This window comes from Dipodomys merriami, unplaced genomic scaffold (assembly GCF_024711535.1).
Source record: "Dipodomys merriami isolate MVZ:Mamm:240054 unplaced genomic scaffold, mDipMer1.0.p SCAF_533, whole genome shotgun sequence".
Classification (NCBI taxonomy): Eukaryota; Metazoa; Chordata; class Mammalia; order Rodentia; family Heteromyidae; genus Dipodomys; species Dipodomys merriami.
Genome location: NW_027206106.1, coordinates 638,287 through 664,102, shown reverse-complemented (window position 1 = coordinate 664,102; position 25,816 = coordinate 638,287). Strand labels below are relative to the sequence as shown.

The 25,816-nt window shown below is 58.7% G+C and overlaps 1 protein-coding gene across 1 annotated transcript in view; it reads left to right on the top strand.

Moving 5' to 3' along the window:
* The window catches only part of LOC138811510 (dedicator of cytokinesis protein 2-like), a 138,770-nt gene that overhangs the window by 86,476 nt on the left and 26,478 nt on the right, over positions 1-25,816 (top strand). Inside the window, 5 exon segments of the mRNA XM_069999212.1 lie at positions 9,231-9,329; positions 10,797-10,891; positions 13,938-14,016; positions 19,200-19,300; positions 19,384-19,442. Of these exon segments, the coding sequence (XP_069855313.1) occupies positions 9,231-9,329; positions 10,797-10,891; positions 13,938-14,016; positions 19,200-19,300; positions 19,384-19,442 (433 nt within the window).

The following is a 25,816-nucleotide window of genomic DNA, read 5'->3' as shown; positions in this document are numbered from 1 at the left end:
CCCACCACCCAGCCAGCCCCACCTACCACTGCCAGCCCCACCCACCACCCAGCCACCCAGCCCCGCCTACCACTGCCAGCCCCACCCACCACCCACCCAGCCCCGCCTACCACTGCCAGCCCCACCCACCACCCAGCCAGCCCCACCTACCACTGCCAGCCCCACCCATCACCCACCCAGCCCCGCCTACCACTGCCAGCCCCACCCACCACCCAGCCAGCCCCGCCTACCACTGCCAGCCCCACCCACCACCTGACCAGCCCCGCCTACCACTGCCAGCCCCACCCATCACCCACCCAGCCCCGCCTACCACTGCCAGCCCCACCCACCACCCAACCAGCCAGCCCCGCCTACCACTGCCAGCCCCACCCACCACCCAGCCAGCCAGCCCCGCCTACCACTGCCAGCCCCACCCACCACCCAGCCAGCCAGCCCCGCCTACCACTGCCAGCCCCACCCACCACCCAACCAGCCCCGCCTACCACTGCCAGCCCCACCCACCACCCACCCAGCCCCGCCTACCACTGCCAGCCCCACCCACCACCTGACCAGCCCCACTGGTCACCCTGAGCCCAGGCCAGTAGCATCCGGGAGGTGTCCCGTGCCTTTGCTCCCTGATGCTTTGAGGCCTCTGTATTTCCTGTTTATAACACAACTGTCCTTTTCCTCCTTGTGAAGAGGGAGCAGGCTGCCCTGGGCAGGCCTCTCGCCTCTCTGCTCCTGGGGCTCTCTCTCCCCGGATAGGGTACGCCGACATCCGTTGACCGCGGGAGACGTGGAAGGCCGGCCCGCAGCAAGTGCCCGCTGAGTGCCGGTGTCAGGGCCGTCCGCGTACGACCTAACAGAGTCTGACACACCGGTGTCTGCCGCAGTTGCTCCTTCTCTCTCCGGTTCTCTATGAAAGTCCTCCGAGGTGGATATAGAGAGGGATCGGCCCAGCGTCGGACGCAGTGAGCCCTCTGAGCGGTGGTTACCCTTCTCATTGGTTAGCCCACAGGGCTTCCTCGCTGGGAAGTCTTAGGGGTGAACCCAGGGCCTGGTGCCGGCCTTGGGGGCCTTGGTTGATGTGAGCTAGAGACTCACGATCTAGTTCAGACTGGCCTCCAACTGCGATCCTCCCGCCTTGGCCTCCCCTGTGCTGGGACCATGGGTCCTTGCGATCGCTCCCACCTCGTCTGGACCCTTTTCCCGTGGGAGACACTAGCGTCCTTCTAACCCGGACGCCCCGGCTGGCAGGAGGAGGTGACGCCCTGCGTGACAGGAGCCCAGCTTCCCGGTGGCGCCCCCTCGCGCAGGGGGCCTCACCCAGAGCCTGGGAGCGCGGGGAGCACCCAGGGCCCGCCAAACAGGACAAACGAGGTCCGTGTCCACCTAGCGTCCACGTGCTCCCCACAGGAGACCCGGGTCCACAGCCCCCCCTTACACAGGCAAGAAAATCTACGCTCCTGACTGACCCCGAGCAACCCAGGTTCTGACCCCTGCCCGGCCCTGGCTTTGCCCCCACGCCCCGCCGGCCCCTTCTGGCATCTCAGATGCCCCATGCACGTCATATCCCGACCACAGGTCATTTGCATCTACCCCGCTACTTGCCCGCAGGAAGATATTCCAAGCTTTAACGTGACCCAGTGCCATCATTCCAGATGACACGGCGGGGTCAGCGCTCAGAGGCCACCACTGGCCACCCTGCCCGAGGAGGCCTTCTTGGTCCCCTTTCCACCATTGCCGCGCCACACGTCACTGGGAACACAGATCACGGGCAAAGTAGCTCATCCAAGTGTAAGACATAGTTCCCTATTCCTGGCTCAGTCAAGGAACCTCGTTCACAGCCGTGTCCCCAGCGCCTGTGACCATGCCCGGCACACAGTAGTTGTAAAAGAATCATGTGCTGAGTTAGGGAATGTGTGAAAGTGCCCTCGCACTCGGCTCTGGGTACAGGTCAAGGCAGGGCGCGCGCCGCGTCAGGATGGTAACCCCTGCATTCCGGGGTCCCCCAGCAGGTCACCCCGTGCCCGAGTGACCCTGTGAGCCCTCTTCCTCAGAGCGGGCTGTCACATCTGGTATTCATGGTGTCCGTCCCCTATGCAGATTCGCTTCCGGACCCTGGTGGTGCCATGCGTAGCCATGGGCCCCGAGTCTCGGCCAGGGTCTATGGGCTGTGGTGTGCGAGAGGCCCGGGGCTGGGGACGGGGCTGTCCCTCGGGGCCTGCTCTCGCTGTGATTGGTGGGAGGCAGCAGAGCGCCCGGCCCCTTCTGTCTCCCGCGTGACCCGGCGTCCATTGCGGCCTGTGGAAGGTTCAACGTGACCTCATACCACACACCCCAAGCCCGGCTCTAGCGGGGATGGCGGCAGGGGCGGGGGTGGGGGGCTGGATTCAAGGAAGTGTGCAGGGAGTGCAGGCCCCTCTCCCACCTGGATTCACCGAAGCCTGTCCCCCCTCTTCTCCCGCCCCCTGTCCTCGTGCTGCTCTCCGAGGAGACACCAATTGGTTCATCAGGCAGGGGGACTGGGCCAGCCCCAGGGTCACCGCTGAGCGGCGGGGCAGAGGGCAGGGTGGGGGCGGGGCGGGGCCTGTCCTGTGACGCTGGGCTTTGGTGTGGAGGGGGCAGGCCCCTCCCCGGTCTGTGCCTTCACCGCTTCCCCCGGCCCAGGATGACCCGGTCCCTGGGAGCCAGTCACGGCGCAGACAGGCTGCCGCCGATCCAGACAGCCCAGGGACGGAGTTTGCCACCGGCCGGCTGTGCGTCCTGCTTGTGAACAACGTGGGCTCTGTCCTTGCTTTCCAACCTGCCAGCAACTTCCCCAAGTAAAACCCACCTCCCAGCATGCTCTGCTCCCAGAGGCGCACACTCCGTGTGCTAAACAGCTGGGTGTGAGACGTGCTGGCAGCCAAGGCCTGAGCCCGACGCCAGCCTGCTCTGGGAGCCACTGTGTGCAGACGGACGGACGGACGGATGGACGGACAGTACAGAGCCCGACGCCAGCCTGCTCTGGGAGCCACTGTGTGCAGACGGACGGATGGATGGACAGAGCCCGACGCCAGTCTGCTCTGGGAGCCACTGTGTGCAGACAGACGGACGGACAGTACAGAGCCCGACGCCAGCCTGCTCTGGGAGCCACTGTGTGCAGACGGACGGACGGACGGACGGACGGACAGAGCCCGACGCCAGCCTGCTCTGGGAGCCACTGTGTGCAGACAGACGGACGGACAGTACAGAGCCCGATGCCAGCCTGCTCTGGGAGCCACTGTGTGCAGACGGACGGACGGACGGACGGACGGACAGAGCCCGACGCCAGCCTGCTCTGGGAGCCACTGTGTGCAGACGGACGGACGGACAGTACAGAGCCCAATGCCAGCCTGCTCTGGGAGCCACTGTGTGCAGACGGACAGACGGACAGACAGACAGACGAATGGATGGACAGATGGACGGACGGACAGACAGTACAGAGCCCAACGCCAGCCTGCTCTGGGAGCCACTGTGTGCAGACAGACAGATAGACAGACAGACAGACAGTACAGAGCCCAATGCCAGCCTGCTCTGGGAGCCACTGTGTGCAGACAGACAGACAGACAGCACAGCCCAATGCCAGTCTGCACCGGGAGCCACTGTGTGCAGACAGACAGACAGACAGACAGACAGCACAGACCCCAATGCCAGTCTGCACTGGGAGCCACTGTGTACAGACAGACATACAGACAGCACAGAGCTCAATGCCAGTCTGCACTGGGAGACACTGTGTGCAGACAGTCAGACAGACAGACAGACAGACAAACAGACAGATGGCACAGAGCCCAAGGCCAGCCTGTTCTGGGAGCTACTATGTGCAGACAGACAGACAGACAGTACAGGGCCCAATGCCAGCCTGTGCTAGGAACCACTGTGTGCAGACAGACAGATGGACGGCACAGAGCCCAACACCAGCCTGCTCTGGGAGCCACTGTGTATAGACAGACAGACAGACAGATGGCACAAAGCCAGATGCCAGCCTGCTCTAGGAACCACTGTGTGCAGACAGACAGACAGATGGACAGACGGCACAGAGCCCAACACCAGCCTGCTCTGGGAGCTACTGTGGACAGACAGACAGACAGATGGCTGGAACAGAGTCTGATACCAGCCTGTGGTAGGAGAAGGGTGTGTGCAGACAGACAGACGGCACAGAGCCTGACGCCAGCCTGCTCTGGGAACCACAGTGTGCCGACAGACAGATGGATGGATGGAACATAGCCCAATGCCAGCCTGTGGTGGGAGAAGGGTGTGTGTGGACAGACAGACGGACAGATGGCACAGAGCCTAACACCAGCCTGCTCTGGGAATCACAGCGTGCAGACAGACAGACGGACAGATGGCACAGAGCCTAACACCAGCCTGCTCTGGGAGCCACTGCATGCAGACAGACAGACAGATGGTACAGAGCCTTACACCAGCCTGCTCTGGGAGCCACTGCGTGCAGACAGACAGACGGATGGACGGCACAGAGCCTGATGCCAGCCTGTGCTGGGAGCCACTATGTGCAGACAGACAGACGGGCGCTGGGAGCAGGGTGTGTGTGGACACACCTCGCTGCTGAGGTCGGTGGGACCCGGAGCTGGCGGAGCGCGTGTCTCTTGGGACACAGCCGGCAGGAAGAGTTCATCACGGGCGCCGGCTCCCGAGCGCCCTCGCAGGCCCATCCTCTGTGCCAGGTGCGGCGTCGGAGGCTCCGGAGGCTCCAGACCCGCTCAAGGTCACAGCCGGCTGTCGGCTGAGACGCGGCCGGGGCTGCGCGCGTCCAGCCCCCCGAGGAGCCCGGCTGGGGCAGCGCCCTGTCTGTCCTGCTCGCTGCTGGACCCCGCCCAGGGCCGTGGCCACCAGAGACGGGAGGTCACGTCGGCAGCTGCCCCCAAGATGGCTCCACGATGCTCCCCTGGGTCTGGGTCTTTCCCACCTCCGTCCCGGCCCAGCCCCAGACGGCGCTCACTTCATCCAGAATAAACCCAACCCGTCCCCCCCCCATCACCGCCCGGCAGACACGGGGTGGGGGGGTGGAAAAGCCACCGTGAGGGGCACCGGCCCCTCCCGAGTCTCCGCAGGACAGACAGACCGTAGGAAGACGCTCGTCTCTCCACCAGCCTCCTCGGCCTGCAAACTTTCTCCTCTCCCGGGCGCTCTCTCTATTTCATTTTATTTTGGTCGCGCATGTTATTTGAAGTTACTATAGCAACGTGCCACCAGCTGGTACCGCATAGTAATGCTGGTATTTAGGTAGCGAGCTGGCAAAGTTAGCATCCTCTCTCTCTCTCTCCTCCTCCTCCCTCCCTCCTTCCCTCCCTCCTAACCCTCATCTCTCTCACCCATAGGTGAGTGGGGGTGTCGGCTACCACCAGACTCTTCTCCCCGATTTTGTTGGTAGAGGAAGAAGAGAGCCTCTGCCGTGGGTCTCTCAGCTCTGCGGGAGGGGTGTGTATGCGTGTGCGCGTGTGCGCGTGTGTGCATGTGTGTGTACCCGAGGCTGTTAAGTAGATAGGTTTACTACTACAATGATGCTGCTATTTCTAATGCACGCGTGGAGCCAGTGACTCGGGGTGGCATCTGGGAAGACCGCCCAGTCGCTCTCAACACGGGGTCCTCACTTGGTCCAGACGCTGGGGTGTGCCGGGCCGGGTCACCAGACCCGGGTGGAGGGACGGCCCTCCCGGGAGACCCCCCCCCACCGCGGCCCCCCGGCCGGGACGCACCACCCCTCACCACGCAGCCCCGCGCCTGCCTTGTGCTTATTTTTACACGTTTGACCTAGTTTCGAACCGTGTCTCTTCGCGCTGTGACTCATTAGCCATATTTGAAGCCAGCCGGCCGGGCGCGAGGTGAGCCTCGCCTGGTTTCGGATTCAATTTCTCCCTGGAACTTAATCTACAGAGTCCCACAGGCATTCTGTGTTGAGAAGCAATTTCCTATCTGCGGGCACCGGGCACGCTGCTCAGGCACGGGTGAGTGGCTGCCTCATGCCTGCTAGTAAATATGCCTGGTGGAATCTCTGCCCCGATAAGAACGGGGGAGGGAGGATCCCCGCCCCTGAGTGTCTGCTGCAGGATCTGGGCTTTTCTGGGTTGCTGGGGGTAGAGGGGTTCCCGGGAGTCTGGGGTCCTCCGGCGTAAAGTTTGAGCAACGGCGGTGAGCCGACGTGGGCTGACCGCCACCCCTGCCCCCCTTCCCACCCCCCACGGAAGACGCAGTGGACGTGGCAGCATGGAGAGGGGCAGGGCGCGCTGGCCACCCGGGAGACGCCGAGGGGGGCATCCACGCCTGGAGGCTCAGCCGTCGCCCGCCACGGCACCACAGAGTGGGCTATTGCTTTAAAAACGCCAGTGACGGGGAGAGGCTTTGCCGAAGCGGCTCCCGGCACCGGGATCTATTTCAGGAGCCTCCCGGCCGCGGCTCTGTGATGCCCGGTGACCTGACTGCAGGGTGGGCTGGCCACCAGGGCGGGGAAGCAGGGTGGGAAGTGGGAAACAACAGCAACAGAGCTCCTTCCCCACAGCCAGGTGAGGTGCGCAGGCGCCGGGCGCCCCGCCGCAAACCCTGCCCAGAGGCCGGGCGTCCAGGGGGTCCTCGGAACAAAGAGATTTCACACACAGCCGACAAAAGTGACCGCCACCGAGCCCCGAACTCCACACGCCGACGCGCCCACTCCCGGCCCAGCAGCAGCACTTCCCCGAGGAGCCCCTCACCTCCCTGGTGGGGACCACCGTCTCCCTCCTATTACAAATTTTTTTTTCCTTTGTAAATGAAGCCTAGAAGTTTCCCCCAAACAAAGCTCCAGAAAAAATACCACCTTTCCAAGGTAGCGCTGTGCAACTTGAGCTCCCCGGGGTGGCTCTGTGCATCTTCTTCTCCCTCACATTCAAATCAAGCCATTGGAAATAAAAAGCCTCCGAGCACCATGCATTTAGGGTTGCCTGCAGCCCCAGATCTGCCGGACCAGAGACCACACAGCACACACGCACGCACACGCACACACTCACGCACACATCCAAGCCAAGCTTTCAAAGTAAACTATTACCCAAGAGATGTCTGCGTCTCCCCCTCCAATCCCATCGACCGCAAAAAATGAAAAATAAAAATCAAAGCTCCTGGCGTCTCTTACCTCGAAGCAGGAGACCGCCCGAAGAGGAAGCTCCTCTCTTCCCGAGGCGAACCAGCCTCTCCCCGGCGGCAGAATGACTCCAGAAGGAAGGGAGAGGAAGCCCTTTAGATGGTCATCTTCCCCGTGCAGACGCAAGAAGTGCGGAGGGTCTGCTCACGTAGGAATAATAAGAGCAGAGCAAACTACACGGCGGCTGCCGTACGAGGAGGAGAGACCGAAGACCTCTAGTGGCCACAGGATGAATTCTTGAAGGGAGGAAGAGAGAGAATGGGAGCGGGGGAGGGCAAGGGACGGACGAGGGGGGAGGCATTCCCCTCCCACCCTTCCAGACTCCAGGGTCTGTCCCCTCCCCCCGTGTTCAGCCTGGCACAAATCAGGCTCCCTTGGTGGACTGGGTGGGAGCCGGGGGAGGGAGTGGTCACCCACTGGAGGCCCCAGCAGGGCAGGTTTCGGGGTGAGGAAGGTGGATGTGAGGCCCGTGGAGCCCCCCCCCCCCGGTGCCCTACACGGGGAGCGCAGAGACCCTGCGCGGTACGCGTGAGGACGCAGCGTGGGCGGACGCGGGCACGGGGTCACTGCTGACCCCCTGACCCTGCGGGGTCCCACGCTCCCAAGGCCCTTCTGAGGTCCTCGGCCATTTTAAACCACAGCTTGTTGTCAGACTGGGTGCACACCGCCCCCTGCTCCCCAGCAGGAGGTGAGCGGGGTGCACACGAGAAGTTATCAGGAGAATGAGTTTGAGGAGAGTTTGGTCACACCGGGGAACACTCGGGGGACAAGAATGCACCCCTGTGATCTCGCAGGCCTACGTGGTTATGAAAACTTATTATTGTCTTTTTTTGTCGGTCATGGGGCTTGAACTCTGGGCCTGGGCGCTGTCCCTCAGCTCAAGGCGAGCGCTCTACCACTTAAGCCACAACGCCACTTCCGGTTTTCTGGTGGTTTATTGGAGAAAAGAGTCTCAGGGACTTTCCTGCCTGGGCTGGCTTTGAACCTCCGTCCTCAGATCTCAGCCTCCTGAGTAGCTAGGATGACAGGCGTGAATCACCTGCTCCAGCTTGTGATTGTCTTTTTGACAAATGGAGAAGTTCTTAACAAGCAAAGGCAACAGTTTCTGATACCAGTATCTCGATTACTCTTTGTTGTTGTTGTTGTTCAAATATGAAAGTCATTCATGGGCAGGTTCTCTGCAGGCTGCTGCAGGGCGGCGGGTTGTGTCTGCGGGTCTGCCCTGGTCTGAGCCTCACGGGCCTCTCCGTGGTCCAAGCCACAGCCGCACAGGGGCCGTGCTGGTCGCACTGGCTGTCTATCCTCGCTCCTCCAATCCTAGGAATCTTCCAGACCCTCCCCTTGGGTCTCCACCTTGGTCTGCCTCTTGCTCACCGGATGCGGGTGCTGGGATGTTAGTGCTGCGTTCCCAGCCCAGTCCTGAACTCTGGACGGCTCTGCTTCTCCTCCCAGAGCCTTTAGCAAGTGCCGTCGCCATCCACACCACTTCTCTGGGCCTCCCGCCGGCCCGCTGACCCTCCCCGAGCCCCTCCCTGTGTGTCCAGGCCTTGCAGGAGCCGTCTGACCCTTCCAGTGACTCCGGGGCGGGGGTGGATGGTGGGTTGGCGTGAGAGATGTGGAATTACAGGTGCGAATGCTCGGAACGGGACCTCCCAGCGTCGCTCTGCAGGGGGGGCGGGAAGGGTCCCACCCCGGGATCGTTCGCTGTGCGGTTGGCGTGTCTGTCTGGGCCCGCGTACCGGCTCTTCCACGTCTCGTCTCGTGGATGGCGATTTAGACGCCCACTGGGCCAAGCGTAGCACGAGGCCAAGGTCATCATCCCTCAGAACACTTCTCCAAGGCCCGGGCAGAGGGCGGCGGTGGGCCAGTCTCTCCTCCCTGTCCCAGGCACATGGTGGGTGCCGGGGAATGCGCGCACTGAGTGTCAGCAGGCATCCTTGGCGGGAGCGCTCACACTGCTCTGGTCAGCAGAGACCTCCTCCTCCAGCCTCCGCTCTTGTTCTTGCAGCGGTTTTCTAGCTGGAAGGGAGGGGGAGGGAGAAGGCGAATCCCCAGGCCCCTTTCCTCCCCGTCACGGTTTGCTCTTCGTTTCTCACAGAGTCATTTCGTGGCCTGCATGACCGCCATCTTGGACCAGATGGGGGACCAGCACTACTCCTTCTACATCGAGACCTTCCAGACCAGCACCGACCTGGTGGTGAGTGCGGCTGGCCGGTGGGCAGGGACTGGGAGATCCCCGGGGGCCGGGGCACAACACCTGCCGCCCCTGTCGGAGCCGCCACCCGACGGCCTGCCACGTGGCCCCACGTGCTTTAACCCACGCTGCTGACTGACGATCACGCCCGCTTTCGGGCTCAGGAACATGAGGGCTGGCCAGGCTGGGCAGGCCAGCGCTCAGGACGCTCCGGCTACAGGACGGAGCCCGGGGCCCGTGTCTGCAGACTTGACTCGGTCAGCTCACAGAGAGCTGGTGCTCGCCCCAGGCCAGGCGGCGTGCGGCGGCCTTTACCCGGGTCTCCTCACGCAGAGCCCGGGGGCCGCCGTCGGAGACTCACCGCTCGCCCCTCAGTCCCCCTGCGGGGACCGTCCACGCCTCGGGGGGCCAGGCGGTTCCGGGAGGGGCGAGGCCAACGAGAAATGGGTCTGTTTGCAAGGAGACTCGGCCCCTCAGAGAATAATGGAGCACAAAATAACCCAGGCCCCCCCACCCCCCCACAGTGTGCCGTGTCTCAAGACACGGAAACGGGACATCGGGACTCCCGGTTGTGGGTCTTCCGGTCTCAGGACTGATGGGGCACGCACCCTTCCTTCCACAGCCTCTCAGGGTCCGGTGGGGCTCCATGGGGCTAGAACCTCACTGCAACTGTTCACTCAGAGTCCCCGGGGGCCCCCCTCATCCAGGAGCCCCCTCCACCCCCCCCCACAGGGAGCAGGCCCACCGGGAAAGACACCCCCCACCCGCGTAGATAATAAGAGTAAGCAGCAGCAGCGCCGGCGCTGACCAGCACTGGTGGGCTTCAGGACCCATGCTAAGCCCCCAGCAGACAGCACTGGCTGGGTCCTCATGGTGGCCTGGGAGGTAGACTTAGCACCTAGCAGACAGCACTGGCTCTGTCTTGTGAGTCGGAGCCCCGCCTGGAACTGAGCGTGCCCCCCCCCCAAGAAGCAAAGGTCACTGGAAAGGAACCCGCACCATCCCCAGAATTTTGCAATGTAGCTTAACGCAGTGACTTTCAAGTTATATTACCCCTAGCTTTCCTGTCCTCTACCATAAACACACAGCACATACCTGCACACATGACATGCATGTGCACACATGCACATGGCATCGTGAACTGTTGTGTGAAAACCTCGGCCTTGTTCCTCTCTATCCCTCTAAAAGAGGGGGTGATCCAGAGCCACCAAGATGTGGGGCCCTGGGCCGGCTGACACACGTGTGTGCCCTGTGAGCCCCCGCGGGGCCGGCTGACACGCGTGTGCCCTGTGAGCCCCTGCGTGGCCGGCTGACACACATGTGCTCTGTGCACATGTGTGTTGTGTGAGCTCCTATGGGGCCGGCTGACACGCATGTGCCCTGTGAGCCCCCGTGGGGCCGGCTGACACGCGTGTGCCCTGTGAGCCCCCGTGGGGCCGGCTGACACGCGTGTGCCCTGTGCGGTTTCAGGACTTCCTGATGGAGACCTTCATCATGTTCAAGGACCTGATTGGGAAGAACGTGTACCCCGGGGACTGGATGGCCATGGGCATGGTACAGAACAGGTGAGCCAACACAGGGCGCAGCCGCGCCGGAGGGCTGAGGGGGCTCGGGTCCCGGTGAGGAGCGCGTGCGTGCATGTGTGTGTATATGTGTGTGCATGTGTGTGTGCGTGCATGTGCATGCGTGCATGTGCAGGCGTGTGTGTATGTGTGTGTGCACATGTGTGCGTGTGCATGTGTGTGCGTGTGTGTGTGTGCATGCATGCATGCGTGTGTGTGCATGCACATGTGTGTGCGTGTGTGTGCGTGTGCATGCGTGTGTGCGTGTGTGTGTGTAGCACAGGCGTCTGTGGTTCGGAGCCGTGCGTTGTTTGGGCATGCAGACGGGGCTGCTGTCTGTTGGGAGACATCCTTCCTGTGGCCAGCTTTTCCCCCTAGTGAGACGCAGCCCCCAGTGCGAGCTGATTTACGCGACGCGGTTAATTTCACAATGATGAAGTTCTCTACAATGTTGTAAATTAACAGAGTTTTGCCCGGCAGCCTTGTCCCCCCACCCCCTCCACCTGTACCTCAGTCCGGGATTCCCACACCCGCCACTAAAGTGAAGTCAACTGGCAAGTCTTTGCAGAAGCCAGGCTCAGGGAGCGGGCCCTGGGGGCGCGCGGGCAGGGGCTTTGTCTCCTGGGAAGACCAGATGGAAATGCGGTCAGCATCCTGAGCTCGGGGCCAGAGGTGGCTGGGAAGTTCGTGCTGGGGCGGCCTGGGGCTGAGCCCTGTCTTCCCCACTGGACAAGCGGCTCTGCTGGACTCCGTCTTCCTCACTGTGAGATGGGCGGATGGAATCCCAACTTTGCCTACCCGGTCAAGGTCAGCGCTCGGAAGGGCAGGGGTCGCCGGCAGCCCGCTTCGGCCCCCGCGGGCATCTGCGTGTGTGGCAGTCACAGTTCACCTGGGCCAGGGACAGGTGACTGACCCAGGGAGCTACGGGACGGGCATGGGAGGGGAGGGGAGAAGCCTTCCCTGCAGAGTGGCTCCGCTCAGGACCCGCTCCACATGCTTCCCGGGCTGCCAGCGGGGTAACCACCCCTGCCGCTTGGTGTCGGCTTGCCAGCCCGCTGCCTGCTGGCCGGCCCACAACACACCGTGCGGCATCCGGGAATGGGCCCGGGCCCCGCGGGCCAAACGCAGGAGCCAGGCAAGCACGTGTGAGCTGGACACGGGAAGACACGCGCCGGGGCAGAGGTCGCGGGAAGACACGCGCCTGGGCAGAGGTCGCAGAAGACAGGTCCCGGCAAAGGTCCATGCAGGCTCAACGTCAAAGCAGCCAGCAGACGCCCTGGAAGCGGAGAAGCCTTGGAGAAAGGCAGGGGAGGCAGCCTGGCCCCGGGGCTGGGCCGCGCTCGGCTTCCCGGAGGTCAGAACGGACGGGGAGGTGGAGGCGCCCACGCTCTACCGGCTGGGCCTTTGCTGAGATCTTGATGCTCTAGTACTTCAGTCAGGAGCTTCCTTCTAACAGCTCACTACGTCCTCAGCCTACTTCACCACATCCATGCTTAGGATTGAGGACAATTGTCTTCAAAAGAGGAAGGGAGAAGGTAAGAAGGCGTCACCCACGGTTCAGCCACGTTCCCACTCGATCAGGTGGCTCTGGAAGAATCCGGAAAGAGGAAAGAATTCACATAAGACCCCGAGATGCTTCCACACACACTGCCTGCCACGTGGAGCCTTTCTGTCCACAGAGTCCGATGACCAGTCTTCATGGAGGAAAGACAGACATCCTTTCAAAGGCTGTTCATGAATGTGGAGATCGGGAGCCAATGAGATCTCACTCTGAGCAGCCTGAGGGGCGGGTCTGGTGGGCCGTCCCCCACCGCACAGGCCTCCAGGGGAGGGGGCTGAGCATTCGGAGGTGATGGCCTCCTGCCCCAAGTCCTCAGAGCTGGAGGACAGCAAGGCCAGTGGTGACCTCTGCTCCGTGCGCACGCGCGGGCGTGCATGTGGGCGTGCGTGCCAAATCCTGTGCCTCTCCGAACAGCAGCGAGGGGAGGCAAACCTGGGGGCATTCGACAAAAAGCACAGCCCCAAGGCCAGGTTCTCAGGATGTGCCGGGAAGCACAGGGCGGTCATGAGACACAAACCCGGGAAGGAAGGCCGGCTGGATCCCCAGCAACGAGAGAGCACCAGAGAGAGCTGAGACCTGGCCTGGACAGCGGGCTGTCCTGAGAGTCGCAACAGCCACTTGTGGGGCCATGGGGGTGGGGGGAACCACGGGGCTCTGCCGTGACTGAACAGGAGTGGGGGCCTGGCAAGGAGCAGCGAGGGACACACCGAAGGGCAACTTGCCTTGGACAACAGCTGTCCAGATGTGCGGGGAGGGCTGCACTGACCTGGACAGGCCGGGGGCGGGGGGTGGGGGAGGTGTTTACAGGAAGTACCAGGCGTATGCGAAGCATGAGGTGTGCGTGGCCAAGGACCCACCAGAACGCTGTTCAGAACCGAGCGAGCCGAGACGCCGCAAGAAGGCCCATCAATAAGAAAGTGATTAAATAATGGCGAAGCAGCCTCATGGCCGTGCTCCTCAGCGATCGAGAGGGATGATGTATGTCCACGCTCACCGGCCAGCACGGGCAGGGCACACGATTTATCCCCGCGGGTTGTGGGGCGGCGTTCAGCCCCCGCCGCCATCGAAACATCACCTCCATGTGCACGTCTGGGGCTTTCGCTGTGGGGGCTTCCTCTGGACGGGCTGACTCGGTGCCGGGTTGGGTGGCTGGCTGGGAAGGGGCGACTTCTCTCTGCGTCGGTGTTTCGGAAGGTTGATACGGATTTTCTGCCACAAGCGTCTCCTGCCTTTAACGCAGGACGTTGCGGGGGTCGGAGGTTAAGCAGCCAGCTCCGGGGTTGTTGGGGGGCAGGCACGGAGGGGTTTTCGGTGTGGTTGGATGTCAGCTAGGGCGGGGGCCGTGGTGGGAAATCAGCCCTGCGGGAGGACGAGGGAACTCTGCTCTAGCACACGGGGCAGGGCCAGGGGTGGGGAGGTGGGTAAGGCGACCAGGGGGGCCCTGGGACACGTGCTCCTGTGACCCGGCAACCTCCTCCCCTCCTCCAGGGTCTTCCTGAGAGCCATCAACAAGTTCGCCGAGATCATGAACCAGAAGTTCCTGGAGCACACGCACTTCGAGTTCCAGGTGAGCCCTGGGAGCTCACACGGGGTCGAGGGAGTTTCTGTGTCTAGTCAAGGCTCCTCGGGTGCTTAATGAAAAGCAGTCTAAGAACAGGGTCGTTTTTCAGCCTTCTCGGCGTTGGCTTGCTCTTCCTCCCTGGGTGAGGATGGATTGTTCTCTGTCTGCCGCCTGGAACACGTCTTGTCTCCTCCTTACGGTTTCATTAATTATGCACTTAATATCAGCAGGGCCGGTACCCATCACTGAGCTTGGCTGGCCAGCCCCCGTCGTCCAGGGGAGGTGGGGGCCGAGGGATTAGCCCTCATTTCTTCTCCAGAGCTGTGGTTTTGTCATTCAAAGGGCAGAAAGCATTGCTCTGTGGGTGCCACAGTGTGGGAATGTGGGTGCGGGGCGCTGGGAAGGGAAGGAACGGGGTTTGTGCTTGGAGCGAGAGCTAGTGGTCGGGCAGGCCCGTGTGTTTGATCATTTCACGCTGCCAGGGCCCAGGCTACCCATCACTGTTGGAGGGGTTCAAGGGCAGAGCAACCTCCACTGTGAGTTCTGACTGCCCCAGGGTCATGGGCCTGGACCTCGGTCCCCGCGCCCACGTGGACAGGCAGGTTGTTTAAGAGGCAGGCCGTGAGATCAGGAGGGCTCTGCGGGCGGCAGGCCCTCCCGGATGCAGCCTCTAGGCCTTGACTCCCAGCTTCCCAACGGCAAGGAATAACTGTCTGTTCTGTGCGTGTTCGCAAGTCTCGGGCATTCTGTGATGGCTGCAGAATAGGGAACAAGATGCCGCCTGGCACTTGAATAGTCTCTTCTGCTTTTCCGAGCTTCAGAAAAGTAGCCGACTTCTCAGTTAAGATTCATTGAACTGCTGAGCAGGGCAGCAGGCGCAGAGCCGGGCCAGCCCCCACTCTCTGCAGGGAGAGGATGTGCAGTCTGCCGTCACACAGAGCAGGGTGCTGTGGGTTCCACCAGGCTGCCCTGGTCAGCTCCGGGAACCAGCAGGGCCCTGTGGCCACCAGCATGGGAAAGGGGCTGTAGGGCTGGGAGGCTGGTTGGCTGGGAAAAAATCTGCTTCTGTGTCAGGCAGCTCCCTGATTGGTGCAGAGCCCCAGGCAGCTTCCTGATTGGTGTAGCTCTCTGATGGATACAGAACCTCAGAATGCTCCCTGATTGGCGCAGAGCCCCAGGCAGCTTCCTGATTGGTGCAGCTCTCTGATGGATACAGAACCTCAGAATGCTCCCTGATTGGTACAGAGCCCCAGGCAGCTCCCTGATTGGTGCAGAGCCCCAGGCAGATCTCTGATTAGTGCAGAACCTCAGGCAGCTCTCTGATTGGTGCAGGGCCCCAGGCAGCTCTCTGATTGGTGCAGAACCTCAGGCAGCTCCCTGATTGGTGCAGAGCCCCAGGCAGATCCCCGATTAGTGCAGAACCTCAGGCAGCTCTCTGATTGGTACAGAACCTCAGGCAGCTCCTTGATTGGTACAGAACCTCAGGCAGCTCTCTGGTGCAGAGCCCCAGGCAGCTCACTGGTTGGTACAGAACCTCAGGCAGCTCCTTGATTGGTGCAGAACCTCAGGCAGCTCTCTGATTGGTGCAGAACCTCAGGCAGCTCCTTGATTGGTGCAGAACCTCAGGCAGCTCCTTGATTGGTGCAGAACCTCAGGCAGCTCCTTGATTGGTGCAGAACCTCAGGCAGCTCTCTGATTGGTGCAGAACCTCAGGCAGCTCTCTGATTGGTGCAGAACCTCAGGCAGCTCTCTGATTGGTGCAGAACCTCAGGCAGCTCTCTGATTGGTGCAGAACCTCAGGCAGCTCCTTGATTGGTGCAGAACCTCAGGCAGCTCCTTGATTGGTGCAGAACCTCAGGCAGCTCCTTGATTGGTGCAGAACCTCAGGCAGCTCCTTGATTGGTGCAGAACCTCAGGCAGCTCCTTGATTGGTGCAGAACCTCAGGCAGCTCCTTGATTGGTGCAGAACCTCAGGCAGCTCTCTGATTGGTGCAGAGCCCCAGGCAGCTCTCTGATTGGTGCAGAGCCCCAGGCAGCTCCCTGGTTGGGCATCTGCTGTGTCCATCCCTATTGGATGCTGGAGGCCTTTTAGGAAAAGCTCTGGAGAGCAGCTCAACTTGCAGCCCTTTGTGAGCCCATACTGGAGACCCTGGGAAACGAAAATCTTCCAGACTGTTTCCCGTTTAGTCTTTGTAATGGAAATGTGACCAGTGATGGATAGATATACGTGTGTGTGTGTGTGTGTGTGTGTGTGTGTGTGTGTGTGTGTGTGTGTGTGTGTGTGTGTGTGTGTGTGTGTGTAGAGAGAGGGGGAGGAAGGAGGGAAGGAGAGAAGAAGGGAAGGAGGGAGGGAGGGATGGGGAGATGCCCCAGGTACCGGCCAGCATGGACTGGAGAGACCTGGCAGAGATTATGCAAGGTGAAATAAGCCAGGCCAGAAAAGACAATTGCTGTGTGAATTCATTTACCTGTGGAGCTGAAGGGTCAAGCTCAAGACAGTGAGATGGAAGAACAGAAGTTACCAGCCTGGGGGCTGGGAAGGTGGCTCAGTGGTAGAGCACTTGCCTTGCATGCCTGAGGCCCTGGGTTCGATTCCTCAGCACCACATAAGCAAAAAGAAAAAGGTGCTGTGGCTCAAGTGGTAGAGTGCTACCCTTGAGCTGAAGAGCTGAGGGACAGCGCCCAGGCCCCATGACCGGAACCCCTCCCCCAAAAATGAAAAAGAAGTTACCAGGCTGGGGAGGGGGTGAGGGCAGTGTGGCGAGGCGGTCGGCTGCGTGGTTACAGTACAGGAGAACCCAGTCAATAACAATACTTAAGGTGGAGCAGCCAAGAGAGAGGGCTGTGAATGTTTCACCACAAAGGAATGATACATGCAGAAGCCCTGGTTTGATCCTCGTGCAGAGTATACATGGATTGAACCTGCCCATTGGAACTCATAAATCTGTACGGTGATTATATGTTAATTAAATTGAAAATAGTTCTTGTTTTTTAGAAGAAGCCAAGTCCTAGGGTAATATCCACTTAAAATTCAAATGCCCCTTTGACCATTTGGGACAATTTATTTTGCCTTTCTGAGACTTGATTTTCTGATGCCTAAAATGAGGACAAAACAATACAAATGACATCGTTTCTTCAGAGGTGCATGTGAAGTGTACGGCTCATTAACAAACTCCTTCTGCAAATAGCCTCGGGACACATGGTAGGTCAGACCAAATGCCAGGTGTGGGAGACATAATAGCGCGCTGTATCTATATCTAGCAGATGACATAGAAAACAACTGTGCTTTAAGATGTCATTAATTGACTAATTAATTCTGGGAGAAGATAGGGAGATCACTGTTCAAGACCAGCCTAGGCAGAAGTTAGTAAAACGCTCTCTCAAAATTAAGCTGGCGGTGGCTCTCCACATCCCAGCTATGCAGAAGGAATGGGTGTGGCTTCCAAGCGAAGTAAATAAAATGAGTCTCAGTGCTGCAAACTGGTTGTGGCCCAGTGGAGCGCGTGAGGGAAGGTTTTCCCAGGGACGGTGTGGGAGTGTACCAGGCAGGATTCCCCCATTGAGTCCTGCCAGCCGCACCCTCTGGATTGCATTATCCTCATTTTCCAGATGAGGAAACACACTCAGAGAAACGGGTAGTGTGTGGCAGTGGAGACGGCCATTGGATTGGAAACTGGGACACCAGCACACCACAAAGGCCACGGAAAACAACAGAGCCTGTTTGGACCCTGGACTTCCAGACCCTAGTGAGGAGTGTGGGCTACAAGCCCCGTTTCTCATCCATAAAAGTGTTTGAACACGAACGCTGATGACAGCGATGTTTCTGGAGAATGATGTCGAAACGACGTTAAATGTCTGTAATCAGGGAGCTGGTTAAAATTAAAGTAATCCCGGAGCAGAGCAGAGTGTGGTAGTGAAAGAAGGGAGGGATCCGGTCTGCTCGCAGGGACACCTTCCCCAGACCGTGGGTGAGAGGCAGGCGGTGATGTCCACGGGCATGCAGTGGATGCCTACACGGGTTTTGAAAGTGTGCAGAAAAGAAATCCTTTACATTTTCTTCCGGGGAAATTGACTAGGTTTCGGGCAGGATGAGAAATACCTTATTTAATCTTTTTTTTTTTAATCGTCCAGTTTTGAGAACCACAAGTGTCTTACTTTCTCGCTTCTTTGAGTTAACTAACCGTCACCCACTGGCTGTTGGACCTTGGACGGCCACTGGAGTGCTCTGGGGCTTCCTATCTGCTGTCTAGAACGGGGCCCTCCCCCACAAGGCCGTGCTCCGGGGCCTCCCGGGCGGGTGGTCACTTGCACGGAGGTGAAGGACCGGACAAAGGTCATCTCTGCTCAGCAAAGCCGCCCCAGCGGCTCTCCACAGGCCTCGGCCTTGTGCGATGCCCATCCAGACCCCTGGCTGGTTCTAGGCCGACTCTGGTACCAAAGGAGCCACACAGAAATCGAAAGGGCAGCAGCCGGCCCTCTGTGCTGTCACCACGGCCGGCCCTCTGCACGCAGCCCTGTGCGGGACGGAGCCCGGGGTCTCCTGGCCTTGTGTGCGGGACGGAGCCCCGGGGTCTTCCCCATCTAGCCGGCAGGCGCTCCGAGGCCTGGTGGCTTCTCGATGTGGATCGGTGTCGCTCCAGTCTCGTGTCAGCATGGCCAGTCAGATGGAGGCCAGTGGCCGTGGTCCCGGGAGCTGGGCCTGAGGGACTTCTGGCCAGCAGGAGAGCCAGAGCCACAGGACAGCTTCCTGTTAGCACAGAGTCCTGGCCCCACCCATGGGGGCGGTTCCCAGGTCTGGGCTGGGCCCAGGTGGCGTGGCTGCGGGTGGTGGGAGGGAGGAGGGGCAGGGTGCTGGGACAGGATGGGCTCCCGCGAGGACGGGGAACCCTCCGGAGAGGCTGCCAGTCCCCAGATCCTCACCCCCGTCCACCACCCTTGGGACCCGGTCCAGACTCCACGGGTGAGGCCGGGGGGACGTGGACAGCGCCTGGAGATCCACCCATCATCCCGCCGTGGGCCAGCCTGCCCAGAGCCAGTGCCCATTAGGAAATCGCAGAGACACAGCCGGGCTGGCTCCACCCCTGTCTCCTGCCGCACTTGTTGGTTATTCACACAGCCAGTGTCTCGGAGGCCTCCCCACCCTGGCCTCCCACGGCTGTGCCCTGACTGTCCCTCCCCTCTCCTTCCAGCTGTGGAACAATTATTTTCATCTGGCGGTGGCTTTCATCACGCAGGATTCTCTGCAGCTGGAGCAGTTCTCCCACGCCAAGTACAACAAAATCCTGAGCAAGTAGGTTGTGCCCCAGCTCCGGGGAGGCAGGGGTCTCAGATGCTCGGCGATGAGACCCAAGCCAGAGTTCTTCCCCTTTGTAGGTACGGCGACATGAGGCGATTGATTGGCTTCTCCATCCGTGACATGTGGTACAAGCTGGGTGAGTAGCTACCGTGTCCAGAAGGACACAGACACACACACACATGCACAATCACACACACAATCACATATGTACAACCACCACATACATGCACAATCTCACACAATCACACACATGCACAATCTCACACAATCACACACACATGCACAATCACACACATATACAATCACACACCCACACACCCACACACGCACACACACAATCACACCCACACACACATGCACAATCACACACACAATCACATATGTACAACCACCCACATACATGCACAATCTCACACAATCACACACACATGCACAATCACACATATACAATCACACACCCACATACCCACACACGCACACACACAATCACACCCACACACACATGCACAATCACACACACAATCACATATGTACAACCACCCACATACATGCACAATCTCACACAATCACACACACATGCACAATCACACACATATACAATCACACACCCACACACACACACACACGCACACACACAATCACACCCACACACACATGCACAATCACACACACAATCACATATGTACAACCACCCACATACATGCACAATCTCACACAATCATACACACATGCACAATCTCACACAATCACACACACATGCACAATCACACATATACAATCACACACCCACACACCCACACACGCACACACACAATCACACCCACACACACATGCACAATCACACACACAATCACATATGTACAACCACCCACATACATGCACAATCTCACACAATCACACACACATGCACAATCACACACATATACAATCACACACCCACACACACCCACACACGCACACACACAATCACACCCACACACACATGCACAATCACACACACAATCACATATGTACAACCACCCACATACATGCACAATCTCACACAATCATACACACATGCACAATCTCACACAATCACACACACATGCACAATCACACATATACAATCACACACCCACACACCCACACACGCACACACACAATCACACCCACACACACATGCACAATCACACACACAATCACATATGTACAACCACCCACATACATGCACAATCTCACACAATCACACACACATGCACAATCACACACATATACAATCACACACCCACACACACCCACACACGCACACACACAATCACACCCACACACACATGCACAATCACACACACAATCACATATGTACAACCACCCACATACATGCACAATCTCACACAATCACACACACATGCACAATCACACACATATACAATCACACACACACACACACACACACGCACACACACAATCACACCCACACACACATGCACAATCACACACACACAATCACACACCCACACCCACATGCACAATCACACACATACAATCACATATGTACAACCACCCACACACACACACACATACACAACCACACACACACATGCACAATCACACACACACAATCACACATATGTACAACCACCCGCACACATGCACAATCTCACACACACAATCATACACATGCACAATCACACACACATGCACACACACACACACGCACAATCACACCCACATACACAATCACACATGTACAACCACATACACATGCACAATCACACATGCACAATCACACACACACACAATCACATACATACACAATCATACACCCACACACATACACAATCACACACACATGCACAATCACACCCCCACACACACAATCACACACCCACACACACATGCACAATCACATACACATACACAATCACACACCCACACACACAATCACACACATACAATCACACACCCACACACACCCACACACGCACACACACAATCACACCCACACACACATGCACAATCACACACACAATCACATATGTACAACCACCCACATACATGCACAATCTCACACAATCATACACACATGCACAATCTCACACAATCACACACACATGCACAATCACACATATACAATCACACACCCACACACCCACACACGCACACACACAATCACACCCACACACACATGCACAATCACACACACAATCACATATGTACAACCACCCACATACATGCACAATCTCACACAATCACACACACATGCACAATCACACACATATACAATCACACACCCACACACACCCACACACGCACACACACAATCACACCCACACACACATGCACAATCACACACACAATCACATATGTACAACCACCCACATACATGCACAATCTCACACAATCACACACACATGCACAATCACACACATATACAATCACACACACACACACACACACGCACACACACAATCACACCCACACACACATGCACAATCACACACACACAATCACACACCCACACCCACATGCACAATCACACACATACAATCACATATGTACAACCACCCACACACACACACACATACACAACCACACACACACATGCACAATCACACACACACAATCACACATATGTACAACCACCCGCACACATGCACAATCTCACACACACAATCATACACATGCACAATCACACACACATGCACACACACACACACGCACAATCACACCCACATACACAATCACACATGTACAACCACATACACATGCACAATCACACATGCACAATCACACACACACACAATCACATACATACACAATCATACACCCACACACATACACAATCACACACACATGCACAATCACACCCCCACACACACAATCACACACCCACACACACATGCACAATCACATACACATACACAATCACACACCCACACACACAATCACACACCCACACACACAATCACACACCCACACACACAATCACACCCACACACACATACACAATCACACATACCCATACACACACGCACAATCTCACACCCACACACACATTCACACACCCACACACACATGCTTCCCAAAGACTTCCATCAGAGGGCGCTGGGATCTGGGAATTTCAGGGTATGGGAGGCAGCCGGCCCTTAATAATGCCAGACAGTAGTCTGAGGGAGCGGATCCACCCTTCCCACTGCCCAAGCAGAGGGGAGCCTGCTTCTCAGGGGTCGAGACGTCAAAGGAGCTGTAAGAGAGGAAGGGACAGCACCAGGGAAACATGTCCTGGGCATCACAGGATGCTCGTGGGCAGGGGAAACTCCCCTCCTTTCACTGAGGAAGAACTCAAAGCGGGAAGCCCTCCACAAAGACAGGAGCCACCAACCGCGTCCACAACCCAAATCCTGCTCCGTAAACATGTGCTGGATGGACAGGTGGATGGATAGATAAATGTGTGGGTGTGGACAGTGGATGGATGGATGGATGGATGGATGGGTGGGTGGGTGAATAAATGGATGATGGATGGGTAGATGGATAGATGATGGATGGGTGGGTGGGTGGATGGATAGATGGGTGGATAAATGGGTGGACAGGTGGATGGATAGGTGCTAGATGAATGAATGGATGGATAAATGGGTGGCTGGATGGATGGATGTTGAATGAATGGATGGATGATGGAGGAATGGGTGGGTGGATAAATGGATAAGTGGGTGGGTGGATGGGTGGATATTGGATGGGTGATGGAGGAGTAGGTAGGTGATGGATGGTGGGTGGGTGGATAAATGGATTGGGGGACACAGTGAAGAATGAAGTTCTAACTCTGGCTTTTGGTCTCTCTGGTGTGCGGGTCTCTGTTCTGGCATGGCTGTTGGCCTCTTCCGTAGACATCTGCAGGGTCTGTGCCTGTCTCTCTCCATTACCAGTCCCGGGCTTCGCTTCCTCTGACCTCTTGGGTCTGCCAGTCCCCCGTGGGTTTTCTGGGCAGCGCTTGGGCGTCCTTGTCAGCAAGGCCTGGCCACTCTGTGGGAAGCAGCACAGGGCAGATTCTGCGTCTGGGTTCTGCGTGGCTGGCAAGCCCCTCATGTCGGCTCAGCATGTGTGCTGATCGGCAGGGCTCACAAAGTCCAAAGCGGACCTTGAGGACCTGGGTGCAGGACAGACAGCCCACATCTCGGCCACGGCCCACACCCTGTTTTGTAAGAGCTGTGAGGCCACCAGCCAGGAGATCTGGCATCTCTGGGCCCAAACGCACCTTCTGAAGAGGAGCTGGTGAGGTCAGAGGGCAAGACCCCCGCAGGGGAGCCATGGGGGCTGCAACACCCCCCACCCCATCCGCTGCCGCTCTGGTTCTCTCCTCATCAAAGCTGCGTGCGGCCTGCATCCCCAAGACCGCAGGAAGCCCAGGCGGGCATGGGATGCGTGGGGCAGGTTGTCCACCCCTGGGGTAGGGTAATCGGCGGATCGTTTGTGGCTGTGGTGCTGAGCTGGCCCCGGCCTCTAAGATGCCAGTGGTCCTCCGAGTGTGACAATCGGATTCTCCTGACACTGACGAATGTCCCCAGGGAGGGAGACCAGAAAAGCATTTGTGTCTGTCCTCTGTGTCCTTCCGTAAGAAGTAATGTATGCATCGCTTATGATTGCGTAGCAATTGGGAGGAAGAGCCTGAGCACGGAGACACGGACACGTCCCCACCGTGGCCGCCGTGGCCACTGTCTGTGGCGGCCCCGTCCCATTGGACTGCCAGCCTGCTCATCCTCATATCTTCCAGTTTTTCAAAAGAAGCCAGGAAACTGGTTTTGAGCATGTCTTTTACATTTGTGAATAGGGATGTGAACTATTTGAAGGTGTTCAGTGGAAGGGAGAGGTTCAGATGCAGTTCACTTTCCAGCATGCCTGCTCCACTCAGCAAGCCAGGAGGGGCCCACCAGCTGCAGTGGCCTGCGTGGTCTGTGGCTCTTCATGGGCTGTGTGGTCTTGTGGTCTTTGGTGATCTGCATGGTCATTGGTGGTCTGTGTGGTCTTTGGTGGTCTGTGTGGTCTTTGGTGATCGCGTGGTCATTGGTGGTCAGCGTGGTCGTTGGTGGTCTGTGTGGTCTTTGGTGATCTGCGTGGTCATTGGTGGTCAGCATGGTTGTTGGTGGCCTGCGTGGTCTTTGTGGTCTTGCGTGGTCATTGGTGGTCTGCGTGGTCTTTGTGGTCTTGCGTGGTCATTGGTGGTCTGCGTGGTCTTTGTGGTCTTGCGTGGTCATTGGTGGTCTGTGTGGTCTTTGGTGGTCTGAGTGGCTTGTGGCTTTTCATGGGCTATGTGGTCTTTGTGGCCTGTGTGGTCTTTGGTGGCCTGCGTGGCCTGTGGATCCCTGCACTGCTCTCCTTTCCCTGCCCCCTCTCCCGGCAGGGCACTCTGTGACTGGGAGCTGGGCCTCCTTTGTCTCCCGTGGTTCCCGGCAGCTTGCTCTTCTCTGCGTGTCCTTCATCACGCAGCGTTGCACTCACGCGGTTTTGCTCAGGTATAGGTTAGTGCTGGCAGGCCTTCCTGTGCTCCAGCTGTGCGGATGCATGGGAGGCTGGACTGAACACCCACCTGCACAGACTCGGGCACAGCCAAGCAGGAAGCGCCCTTTGCATATCGCATTGCCCGGCGTTTTTCAAACGTTTATTTTCAGCTGTGGGCCAATAAAAAAATTCATGCACGATAAGTAAATTGGCTGAAACTGGACCTGTTCTCCTCAAACGGAGCCAGAGCCTATTACAACGGCTTCCCTGCCCTCCTACCTAGGCCTGGTGGTTTGCTGGGGACAGGTCCTAGGCATTGCAGCAGACCAGGCCTGAGAGAGGACCCCGGCTAGAGGCTGGCCTAGGCAAAGCAGGAGACCTATCTGGAAATGAGCTAACGAGTACGTGGGCTGTGGGTGTTGCTCAAGTGGCAGAGCCTCACAAATGTGAGACCCTGAGTTCAACCAGTGCCACCAAAACAGAGACAGACAGAACACAGACAGACACGGAGAGACACAGACAAGGCAGAGAGGACGGGCCCGGCAGGGGGGCCCTGCGCATCGTCCTTCCCCTCTTCCTTTCTGGGAAAACAGCGAGACAGCTGGGCAGGCAGCAGCCACCTTGACGCCACCGGGACAGGGGCATGCGTTCGCGCCGCCGGCCTCCTTCCATTAAAGCTTTGGGTTAGCCATGACAGCGGAGTTCTGCTACACCCCGAACTTAGAAGCAGTCTCACGCAGCCCTGGAGCGTGGAGCTGGCGTGGCAGTGAGCTTGGAGGGGTGCAGGGGCTCACTCGAGGTCGACAGCTGACCACTGCCCGAGCGGAGGCCAGGGGGGCCTGCGTCGGTCCCCCCACCCCCGCCCAGCGTCTGCATGAACAGAGAGGCCAGGGGAGCCTGCGTTGATCCCCCGCCCAGCGTCTGCATGAACAGAGAGGCCAGGGGGGCCTGCATCGCCCCCCCCCGCCCAGCGTCCACATGAACAGAGAGGCCAGGGGGGCCTGCGTCGGTCCCCCCACCCCCCCACTCAACATCCTCCTG